This window comes from Diabrotica virgifera, chromosome 10, assembly GCF_917563875.1.
Source record: "Diabrotica virgifera virgifera chromosome 10, PGI_DIABVI_V3a".
Classification (NCBI taxonomy): Eukaryota; Metazoa; Arthropoda; class Insecta; order Coleoptera; family Chrysomelidae; genus Diabrotica; species Diabrotica virgifera.
The window spans coordinates 77,918,542-77,931,241 of record NC_065452.1 but is presented as its reverse complement, the minus strand read 5'-3'; the positions used below and the strand labels follow the sequence as shown (position 1 = coordinate 77,931,241).

General features: G+C 34.9%; 1 protein-coding gene across 1 annotated transcript; it reads left to right on the top strand.

The window, feature by feature from the left end:
- Window positions 1-288: 288 nt before the first annotated feature.
- LOC126878544 (uncharacterized) lies at window positions 289-12,165 on the top strand. Its single transcript, XM_050641319.1, has 2 exons — window positions 289-504; window positions 2,090-12,165. Exon 2 carries the CDS (start codon window positions 3,995-3,997, stop codon window positions 5,402-5,404), a length of 1,410 nt encoding a protein of 469 aa, XP_050497276.1. The 5' UTR covers window positions 289-504; window positions 2,090-3,994; the 3' UTR covers window positions 5,405-12,165.
- The last annotated feature ends 535 nt before the right edge of the window (window positions 12,166-12,700 follow it).

Sequence of the window (12,700 nt, the reverse complement as noted above, 5' to 3'; positions counted from 1 at the left end):
TGTTTCATAGATATGGAAAAGCCTTCGACATAATTAAAAGAGAAGATATTTGGAAAATACTAGAGAAGAGAAAAATTGAACAAGATCTAATAGGATGCAGATGTAGCAGTTATGCTACGTACACTGATTTTCGATTAGTTTAATTAAAATTAATAAATAAAATTAACAGGTACTATCCCTCAGAAATTCCTTTTCGCGCCGTCAGCGATAAAATTAGGAAATATTTTTACCATCAGAGGGCTTGCGTGCCACTTCGATTTTGGAGATCGACCGAAATCCGAACGAAATACCGGCAGTCAGGTCAGTGAACTCACAGCGGCACGTCGGAGATTTTATTCTCATTGTTTGTGACGGAGTTGAAACCAAATGAAATGTAACTAAAATAAATCGAACATCAGCCTAATACATGTGGGAAAACTAATATATCAAACTTGAATACATCTGGAAACGTATCCATATAAAAGAATTATATTTTCCGACAGCACGACGTGTCCGCTTGTTTCAGTAAGTACATAATGCATTTATATTATATCTCGCATTTCTTCCTTGTAATATTCAATGCATCATTGTAGTCAGGTATTTCGTTAGATTGATTTACCACATACATTTATACAGGGTGTCCCGAAAAGATTGGTCATAAATTATACCACAGATTCTGGGGTCAAAAATAGGTTGATTGAACCTCACTTACCTATATACAATAGTGCACACAAAAAAAGTTACAGCCCTTTGAATTTACAAAATGAAAATCAATTTTTTTTTCATATATCGAAAACTCTCAGAGATTTTTTATTGAAAATTGACATGTGGCATTTTTACGACAGCAATATCTTAAAAAAAAATTAAGTAAAATTTGTGCACCCCATACAAATTTTATGGGGGTTTTGTTCCCTTAAACCCCCCCAAACTTTTGTGTACGTTCCAATTAAATTATTATTGTGGCACTATTAGTTAAACACATTATTTTTAAAACTTTTTTGCCTCTTAGTACTTTTTCGATAAGCCAGTGTTTATCGAGATATTTTGAATATTTGTCGAATCCACCACATATTTGTATATGGTTAAGTACGGTTATAGAGACCTGTTAATAATCTGAAAACTTATTTATAATTTACATTTTTAGGTATATTTTGAAAAAGAAGCTACATCTCGATAAAAGGTGACTTATGAACAAAAGACTAAGAGACAAAAGTTTTAAAAACACTGTGTTTAACTAATGGTACCACAATAATAGTTTAATTGGAACGTACACAAACATTAGGGGGGTTTAAAGGAACAAAACCCCCATAAAATTTTTACGTAAATATATCTCAAAAAAGAAGCCGCATCTCAATAAAAACTGGCTTATCGAAAAAATACTAAGAGGCAAAAAAGTTTTAAAAACGTTGTGTTTAACTAATGGTACCACAATAATGAATTAATTGGAAGGTACACAAAAGTTTGGGGGGGTTTAAGGGAACAAAATCCCCATAAATTTTTTATGGGGTGGACAAATTTCACGATAATTTTGTTTTAAGATGTTCCTGACATAAGAATTATACATATCCATTTTCAATAAAAAATCTCTAATAGTTTTCGATATATTGAAAAAAATCGATTTTCATTTTGTAACTTCAAAGGGCTGTAACTTTTTTTGTGAGCACATTTGTACTAAGGTAAGTTAGGTTCAATCGAACTATTTTTGACCCCAGAATGTGTGGTATAATTTATGACCATTCTTTTCGGGACACCCTGTATATAATCCATATTATAATAATGATATTCATTCCCATTTGCAAAGGAACAGTCATTCAAGGTCATAAGTTTTATTGTTACATTTAAATTTCAATTTACTTCATGTGCTACCATTAGGCTTTTTGCCGTTGTTTTTATATAAAAAAATTTTCCATAAGTATTATACAGCCTTCTGCACTCTGCGCATGTTCATGCTTCGCGCAAGTCTGTCATGTCTACACTGAAGTAACTTCATAAATTTTGACATGACACATACCTAACCTGAGTTTTTTGTTTTGGATCCCAGTGCAGTGAACTTGTACTGTATACATACTGTTATTAAGAATATAATTAAACTTGATAAACTTTATTTTAGATTCCGTCACATACTCATTCAGTAACTTAGCCACAGTCAATTAGTGGTTTAGTCAGTTAGTCACCTTACATCGCTAGAAGTATGTACCAGTAGTATTAGTAGCAACTCTGCCATGGTTCACTCATAGAGTGTGCTGTTCATTTTGGAGAAAACCACTACCTGTGTTCACAACATCCAGGATTTTCCGATAAGACTTACCCATCACAGCAGCCAACTAGCTTTGTTGTGCCAAAAGGATTTTTCCTAAGGACTTTCATTTTTTTTTAACCATCGGCTGTTGTACAAGATAAGTTCTTATTTACTTTAATTATTTACTTTGGGTAATCTAGATTTGTTACTGTGTAAACCTACTGTATGCATACAAGTAGGTGAACTAAGTGGTACATATTTTCGTGATAGATAGGTTTTAGGTCGTTGTTTTTCTTTCTTTTGTTCTATATAATTAGTAATTTGCTTAAATAAATAAAATCAGGTCTTCCTTTTAATAATAACTATAAATCATTGTATCTTAAAATTTAATAGGGAATCGGGGGTAAAATTTTGTCGAGGTTTTAAAATAGGGAATATGTCTTGTAGGTTTTTACATTGTATATAGAGTCACTGACCCACTCATTATATAATTACTTATTAGTGTTTTTGCTAGGTGAGATCTTTATTACTATTCTGACGGACTTTTGATTTGGATTTTGATTTTAATACCTTTGCTTGGTCAGTGATAGTGGATAATTGCTTGTTAATTGGCCTTTGCGGTCCTATTTGATCTTTTCCCCATCCACTATCACTGTTATTACGTTGCGTTATATGTAAATTGTTAATATTTAACATTTATTATTAATATATTTGTATGTATTAAGGGTGGTGTTTTATTTCAGTCTGTATTACCTGTATATAACATAGCAATACAAGATCAGTATTTAGTATTTTTGTATTTCAGGTGATTGTATCTCGTGTCATTTATTTCTTGTCGTTCGTTACTTCAAAAAAAATCTCAACCTCTTGTTGAGTTGGCGCCCTTCTTCTTCTCTATTTATCGTCCTTTTTATATCACTTTATTTCTATCTTCTTACCCAGTTGTATTAAGTTTTTGTGTTAACAGGTCTCATTTTCTTTCTAGTTACTATCATTTCATTACCAAATTTTCTTCTCATATCTCCAAAGCCAATATTCGGTGTATTGAAGCTAGCCCGAATACTCACTTGAGATTTAGTGTCTCTCTGCCCTCTTATTTTTTTTCCTGAGCTAAGCCCCTCTTCTTTTCGTCTTAAACCTCTTCTCATTTATTTTTCCCCATCTTTTGTCAGTTCTTCTCTTCAAAAATCTCTATACCCAGAGTATAGAGGTTTCAATTGGCAAGACCCAACGTGTGGCTTCTTTTACATTTTTGGCTTTAAAAATATTTTCTTTAACTTTTGGTTTTTATCTTGGTGATTTCAGTGATTGGGTTTGGTAGATTTTCACTTTGACGTTGAGTTTTGTACTTCAACTTGTTTTTTTTTGGGACGTTACCTTATATCTATATCTTGTAGAAACTTGTTTTGCTATAGTATACTGTGTTGATTGAATAAATTGCTTTGTTTTGATTGGTTAAAGAACTATTTTGGTATTAATAATAAATTAAAGTAAAATTAGAAATTTAAATATCTTGAATTTAACAATTTCACCGATTTTTACAAGTCCGGAGTAGCATTAATAGGGAATCACTACCTCGAATTAAAAGTATTATTCAATTTTAGGTTTATCGGGAGTGTAGCAGTACATTTCATCGGATTTCACGACTGGACCAAACAAATAAGCATTGCTGGTATAGGTATCGACTCAGAACATTAACTTGAGGACAGAGAGTAAGTTAAACTTTGCCTACTTACATTTTATCTCATTCTCGTGTTTACTTCCCAGTGGTGTATAATGGCATCTTTTAAGGCAGAACATCTGTTAACCCCTGAATTGGATTACGAGTTGAAAATTCGTCAGTTAGCTGATCCATCGTTAACTACTGATAGGGCTAAAGTGATCGTTTTGACAGGTGCGTTGAAGCAAGCTTCAGCAAATCGGAGTCATGCTGTTCTGTCAGCTTTCCAACTAAATTTTAGTGATGAGGTCCATGAAATAGAAGCTACCCTTGCAGATTTGAAGACCCAAATTAGCTCTTTTGTTGGCTCCCATAGTGATGTTTTATATGGTCGCTTGACTTCCCGTTTAGGTCATGTTTCAGGTAGGGTTCATTTGTTAGAGTCAGTAACCGAGGAAGAGGATACCATCAAGAAGTCTCTTAACTTCAAGATACTTAATCTGGAAGGAGAACTTGAGTTTAAAGTAACTCCACAGGCTCACTCCACTCCTCGTAACCCTAGTGTTTCGGTTAATTCATTTCCTTTCTTTAAGTCAGCTCCAATTCATAAATGGGGTGTACATTTTTCTGGTGGTTCGAATGAAAATGTTGTTAGTTTCTTAGAGAAAATAGAATGTCTGCGTCTAGCGCGTGGGAACAGTGAAGATGAGTGCTTTTCATCAGCAGGTGATCTTTTTAAGGATTCAGCCTTTACTTGGTACCTCAATAATCGAGGTAGTTTTACTTCATGGCAACTATTAGTTGCCAAACTTAAGTCTGATTTTCTTCCTTACAACTATGAAGACAACTTATTAGACGAAATTAAATCCCGGAAACAAGCTCCCCAGGAGAAAGTCACCATCTTTATTAATGAAGTTGTCAGTTTGTGTAAACGTTTGGAAGTCCCTTTTTCTGAATCCCATATAGTGAGAATCATTAAGAAAAATTTGATGCCGTCTTATCATCCGAGTCTGGCACTCACTGACATTCTCTCGATTGCTGACCTTACAGAAAAATGTAAGAGGTTAGAAGAAGTTTTGTCATGGTCTTCTGAACCTATATCTAGTGTCCCTAGTCGGTCAAACGTTAGAAATAACGAATCTTCCTATTCTGGTAGGCCAAATTATTCCCGGTCTGGTAATGTCTCTACTTTTAACTCCAGAATTACCTGTTGGAATTGTCGTCAGCCAGGACATGGGTATTTTGACTGTTCTGAACCGAGAGGGTTGTTTTGCTATGGGTGTGGACGTCAAGGAGTCCGTAAGTTTGAGTGCGAATTCTGTTCGGGAAACGACAGAAGGGGTGGATCGTCTCCCCTGGCTCCCAGTCCTCATCAAAATACAGGGAATACTCTAGAAAATCCTCAAGACCCAGGAACCAGTTTCTCGAGTCAGGAGGCCCATGCCTCAACCACCCAAACATCCCAACCTCCACCGAAAGACAAAAGACCACGGAACGGCAGATACCAACCGAAAAGAGGACGTTAGTCGACCATGTCCTTTGTGATTCTTCTGTAGTTTCTCCAAGTAATCCCTTATCTTCCCTTATTGATGTTGACATTAATTCATTGTTAGTTCGTAAAAACAAGGATAATCGTCGTTGAAATATTTATCTTAGGACATTCTTGTTTAGCTTTACTGGACACAGGGTCCAATATCTCTATTTTAGGTTCTCTAGGTCTGGAATTTCTCCTGAATTCTAATGTTAAGATAGGAATGGATGAGAGTTTGCAAGTGACTACAGCTGATGGTCAAGTCCAACCAATTTTAGGTCAGTTTACAACTGAGATTTCTGTTAGTTCATGTAAAAGGATGATTACATTTTTTGTTATACCTTCTTTTTGGAATTCAGTTATGCTAGGGATGGATTTTCTGAAAACTTTTAATAGTGAATTGAATTTTACTGAATTTTCTTTATCTGTCTCTTCTTTTAATATCTCTTGTGTTGATGCAGTTAAAGATATGAGTAGACTTAATGCTCAGGAGTTAGAGCAGTTGAATAATGTCATCAAATCCTTTTCTTCTATCTCTTCGAAGAATCAGTTAGGTAGAACTCATCTCATCGAACATCACATTGATGTGGGTTTGTCTAAGCCCTTCAGACAATACCAGTATCCATTGCCTCAAGCCTGGCATGAAAGCTTAGTTAAGGAGGTGGATGAAATGCTTAAGCTTGGTATTATCGAGCAGAGCTCGTCTAGCTTTTGTAGTCCCTTGTGGATGACGAAGAAGAAGGATGGGACTTTTCGTGTCTGTTTCGACGGACGTAAACTTAACAGCATTACGATGAATAGGGATGCCTATCCTATACCTCGTATAGATATCATCCTCACTAAGCTACAAAATGCTAAATACATTTCATCCATCGACTTAAAGAAGGCATTTCTACAGATCCCATTAAGCGAAGAGAGTAAGAAACTTACGGCTTTTGCAGTAAGTGGCAAAGGATTGTACCAGTTTACTACAATGCCTTTTGGTCTGGTGTCTGCTCCCCAGACTATGTGTAGATTAATGTATTTGGTAATAGGTCCTGCTTTAGACCCCTATTGTCAATATTATCTTGATGATATTCTAGTCATTACTCCTGATTTCGACACTCATATCTCTGTATTGCAACAGTTGTTTCAGCGTCTTAAAGATGCAAATTTGACTATTAACTTAGATAAAAGCAGCTTTTGTCGTGATTCTATTAAGTTTTTAGGATATGTTGTAGATTCTCATGGCTTACATACTGACCCTGACAAGGTGTCAGCTATTCGTGATTTTCCTGTGCCTAAAAATACCACCCAGGTCCGTCGATTGTTAGGAATGGTGGGCTATTATAAAAAGTTTGTTAAGTCTCATTCTACCTTGTTGTCCCCTATCACTGATTTGATTCAAAATAGGAAAAAGGGACAAAACATTGTGTGGACTCCTGAAGCTAATGAAGCTTTCATTAAAATCAAGAAGACTCTCACCAACTCCCCAGTTATGGTAGCCCCAGATTTCACTAAGCCTTTCTATTTGATGACTGATTGTTCAAACACAGCATCTGGTGGTGTGCTCTATCAATTGTCGATGGAGAGGAACACCCTATAGCCTATACAAGCAGGAAATTAAACAAAGCCCAGAAAAATTATACTACAACTGAAAAAGAGTTGTTAGCTATAATTACTGGTATTGAGCATTTCGGATATTTTCTTGAAGGTCGTTCGTTTACGGTCATAACTGACCATAGTAGTTTGGTGTGGTTACAGAGTATGAAGAACCCATCTCCTCGTTTGGCTAAGTGGATTTTAAAATTGGCACAATATGATTATGATTATAAAATTGTTCATCGTAAAGCTGCAGGTGTAGTAGTCGCTGATGCACTCTCTAGAACTTTTGATATTAATTTGTTAGATTTATCTACTTTACAACCAGATGATTGGTATCGAAAAATGTTGTATGATGTACATAATGTATCTGGTAAATTTCCTGATTTTAAAGTTGAGCATGGTGTTTTATATAAACATGTTTTAAGTTCTATGGATGCCCTTACGGGAATGTCTGAATGGAAGATAGTCGTTCCAACAGCAAATAGAGCAGAGTTTTTGGCCACTTTTCACGACCATCCTACTGCAGCTCATTTTGGCTTCTACAAAACTTTCTGTCGTATATCTGAACTGTATTACTGGCCGAAGATGCGTCAGACTATTCGTAGTTATCTCGCTCGATGCAAAATTTGTGCTACGTGCAAGTCGACAAATCTTCCCCAACCAGGTTTAATGGGTAATTATCGACGGATTGATTTTCCATTCCAACTTATATCTTTAGATCTTATTGGTCCTTATCCTAGGTCATATAAAGGTGCTCAATATGCCTTAGTAGTTGTTGATTACTTTACAAAATTTCCTTTGGTTCATACGATGTCTAAAGCAACTACTTCAGCCATTATCAAGTTCATCTAGAGAATGAAGTTTTCCTAATTTATGGTGTTCCACAGATCATGTCATGCGACAATGGACCCCAGTTTACAGCTAACGCTTTTCGCGATCTCATGTCTAAATATAAAGTACAAAAGATCTGGTACAATGCGAACTATCATCCTCAAATTAATCACACTGAAAGAGTAAACAAATCAATCGTGACTGCTTTAAGATCGTATTCTTTTCCTGATCAGAGAGCTTGGGATACTCATATCCACTCTATAGTACAAGCTATCAGGACCTCTTCTCACGAAATAACCAAATGTCCTCCATCGTACTTAATATTTGGTCGTCATGATCCTCTTTCTGGTGATTATTTTGGTAAAATCTCAGAAAATGCCACTAATTTTCCTGCAATATCAGATAAGTTACACCATTTAGAAGATATTCAACATCTTCCTGACATATATGTGGATGTTCGCAAACGCTTGAAAGCATCTTATGACAGAAATAAGAGCCGTTATGACCTGAGAAAGCGAGCCTTATCTTTCAGAGTTGGAGATTCCGTTTTAAAGAAAAATTTTGTTAAATCTGATAAAGTAAATTTCCAATCTGCCAAGCTGTGTCAAAAATACATACCTTGCACCGTTATTAGGGTTATTTCTCCTTTGATCTATGAGTTGAAGGAAACCTCCACTGGCAGGAAACTAGGAAGGTTTCATGTCAAAGATTTACTTGAGGATAAGACTGTAGGTCCACATAACTTGTCTGATAATTCAGATGGTTCATCTTCAGATGAAGATTAAATCGTGAGGGACCAGTTTGTTATTTAAGATCTGCTTATTTATTTTGTTTACCTGGTTAACATCTGCTTTTGTGCCTTTTATCTTATTTTATCCTATCTTAATGTTGGTTAATATCTTAGTTTATGGACTTGTTCATTTTGCTGTTAGTTGTGTCTTGAAAGCCCAAACTGCCTATCATAGGAGTACAAGATGTACATTTCAAATATTTTCTTTGATTTATGGTTTTGTATAGGTTCGAACCAAAGCCATAAAGCTTAGGCATTCACTTAACTGTGTCGGTGTTTTAGCGTGGGTTCAGGATTGATCACCCTGGACTTGTGGCCTTCACTTGGCTCAGGAATATACCAATACCTATCAGTTTTCCTAGAGTGTCTCTTAGGTTGAAATTAGAATGTGTCATATAGAATTGGATCGTTCTGATATTCAGCAGTAAGTAAGTATGTTTAACTTGGTTGTCATCTCCTATGTCATTATCTTTTAAATGATTTGAGTTTTAACATATCATATTACCTTAGGTTTGGTTACCTGTCTCTCTACCACTTGCTTGGATTAGTTGATGTGAGTATGTGAGTTACCTTATTTGTCTCTCTACTGAGCATTATGTTAATAGATGTCCTTCTACCTTAAATATGAAAAGGGAGATGTGAGTTTATCTTTACCTTTACCTGAAGTGAGTTTAGCTTTATCTTTACCTTGAGTCTATCTCGTACCTTTACCTTGATGAGCTTATCTCTTATCTATATCTTGATTGAATGTATATCTTTATCTTGATTATTATAAAGTCCTAAAAATCTGTCCTTCACTGTTCTTGTCGTGAGTAAAGAATTGGACCACGTCAATAGTGCAGTTTAGGTACTACAGTTAGGATCTTTATTATCTTTTACCTTGTGCATACCACAAGTAGATGTGGGCTTGCAATTATCTTTTTATACTTTTAGCATACCCTATACCATGAGTATAGTGGGCTTGCTAGTATCTTTATCTAGATTGTGTCTTCCTACCGTTATGAAAGCGAGTAGATGTTATGGATTATCGCTTACCTTGAGTTTTAGATGTTGTTGATATCTGGAACCATATCATATATGTTTAGGTTTGTAGTAATGTAGTTTTAACTGGTCCTAATGAATTAGTCCCTCATTGAATTCTGGGGTGATTAATAGAATTTGTTCGCTCTAGTGTCAATGTTGGATAAGGTTAATAGGATTCGTTTAGGTTAATTGTTGTGTATGGTTCTTAGTTATATTGTGTTAGGGGTTGTCAATATACACCTGTAATATAGTTTTAATCATGGGTTTACTAACACTTGAGAATGTAGATAATAAGTAGTGTTAAGAGTTGACTTACTCTATAAGGTTGTATAATTATATTTAGAATGTAAGTGATTAACACGCAATTTTTTTTTTCCTCTCAATCTCTAGTTTTACTAAATTAAAGTAAATTATCGCGTTGAATAACTTATATCGGTCAGTTACGTATGTCGGTCAGTTACATATCCCTTCTATGTTTTATACTTTCTGCAAATATGATTGAATATATCTCGCGTGGCCTCTATACTGGCTGTATTACTTCGTCTCGGTTTTTGTTCCGTCACCTCCGTAAATACTAGGACTGTTGAGCTTACCATCATTATGTTTTTATACCACAACGTTACTCCTTTACCGTGTCCATCCTCAGGTTCGCCCTAGCGTCAGTCCGTTCTGGAAAATAAAAAAAGGAAACTTCTAGAAGTTTTCCTTTTTTGCTGGAGATAAGGGAGAATGTAGCAGTTATGCTACGTACACTGATTTTCGATTAGTTTAATTAAAATTAATAAATAAAATTAACAGGTACTATCCCTCAGAAATTCCTTTTCGCGCCGCCAGCTATAAAATTAGGAAATATTTTTACCATCAGAGGGCTTGCGTGCCACTTCGATTTTGGAGATCGACGGAAATCCGAAATACCGGCAGTCAGGTCAGTGAACTCACAGCGGCACGTCGGAGATTTTATTCTCATTGTTTGTGACGGAGTTGAAACCAAATGAAATGTAACTAAAATAAATCGAACATCAGCCTAATACATGTGGGAAAACTAATATGTCAAACTTGAATACATCTGGAAACATAAAAGAATTATATTTTCCGACAGCGCGACGTGTCCGCTTGTTTCAGTAAGTACATAATGCATTTATATTATATCTCGCATTTCTTCCTTGTAATATTCAATGCATCATTGTAGTCAGGTATTTCGTTAGATTGATTTACCACATACATTTATATATAATCCATATTATAATAATGATATTCATTCCCATTTGCAAAGGAACAGTCATTCAAGGTCATAGGTTTTATTGTTACATTTAAATTTCAATTTACTTCATGTGCTACCATTAGGCTTGTTGCCGTTTTTTTTATATAAAAAATTTTTCCATAAGTATTATACAGCCTTCTGCACTCTGCGCATGTTCATGCTTCGCGCAAGTCTGTTATGTCTACACTGAAGTAACTTCATAAATTTTGACATGACACATACCTAACCTGAGTTTTTTGTTTTGGATCCCAGTGCAGTGAACTTGTACTCTATACATACTGTTATTAAGAATATAATTAAACTTGATAAACTTTATTTTAGATTCCGTCACATACTCATTCAGTAACTTAGCCACAGTCAATTAGTGGTTTCGTCAGTTAGTCACCTTACATCGCTTGAAGTATGTACCAGTAGTATTAGTAGCAACTCTGCCATGGTTCACTCATAGAGTGTGCTGTTCATTTTGAAGAAAACCACTACCTGTGTTCACAACATCTAGGATTTTCCGATAAGACTTACCCATCACAGCAGCCAACTAGCTTTGTTGTGCCAAAAGGATTTTTCCTAAGGACTTTCATTTTTTTTAACCATCGGCTGTTGTACAAGATAAGTTCTTATTTACTTTAATTATTTACTTTGGGTAATCTAGAGTTGTTACTGTGTAAACTTACTGTATGCATACAAGTAGGTGAACTAAGTGGTACATATTTTCGTGATAGATAGGTTTTAGGTCGTTGTTTTTCTTTCTTTTGTTCTATATAATTAGTAATTTGCTTAAATAAATAAAATCATGTCTTCCTTTTAATAATAACTAAAAATCATTGTATCTTAAAATTTAATAGGGAATCGGGGGTAAAATTTTGTCGAGGTTTTAAAATAGGGAATATGTCTTGTAGGTTTTTACATTGTATATAGAGTCACTGACCCACTCATTATATAATTACTTATTAGTGTTTTTGCTAGGTGAGATCTTTATTATTTTTGGTAACCGTAGCGTTCTAGTCGTGCATCTCACCTAGACGAGTTCAATTTAGGAAATAATTACTAACTTTTTAGTTGTAAGGACTTAGTGCTATTCTGACGGACTTTTGATTTGGATTTTGATTTTAATACCTTTGCTTGGCCAGTGATAGTGGATAATTGCTTGTTAAGTGGCCTTTTCGGTCCTATTTGATCTTTTCCCCATCCACTATCACTGTTATTACGTTGCGTTATATGTAAATTGTTAATATTTAACATTTATTATTAATATATTTGTATGTATTAAGGTTGGTGTTTTATTTCAGTCTGTATTACCTGTATATAACATAGCAATACAAGATCAGTATTTAGTATTTTTGTATTTCAGGTGATTGTATCTAGTGTCATTTATTTCTTGTCGTTCGTTAAGTCAAAAAAAATCTCAACCTCTTGTTGAGTTGGCGCCCTTCTTCTTCTCTATTTATCGTCCTTTTTATATCACCTTATTTCTATCTTCTTACCTAGTTGTATTAAGTTTTTGTGTTAACAGGTCTCATTTTCTTTCTAGTTACTATCATTTCATTACCAAATTTTCTTCTCATATCTCCAAAGCCAATATTCGGTGTATTGGAGCTAGCCCGAATACTCACTTGAGATTTAGTGTCTCTCTGCCCTCTTATTTTTTTTACTGAGCTAAGCCCCTCTTCTTTTCGTCTTAAACCTCTTCTCATTTATTTTTCCCCATCTTTTGTCAGTTCTTCTCTTCAAAAATCTCTATACCCAGAGTATAGAGGTTTCATAGAGTTTATACGAAAAACGAAAAGATATGTAAGGACAAGAAA

Coding starts and splice junctions, on each gene's coding strand:
- LOC126878544 (XM_050641319.1), top strand. CDS start 3,995: ATGGCATCTTTTAAGGCAGAACATCTGTTAACCCCTGAATTGGATTAC.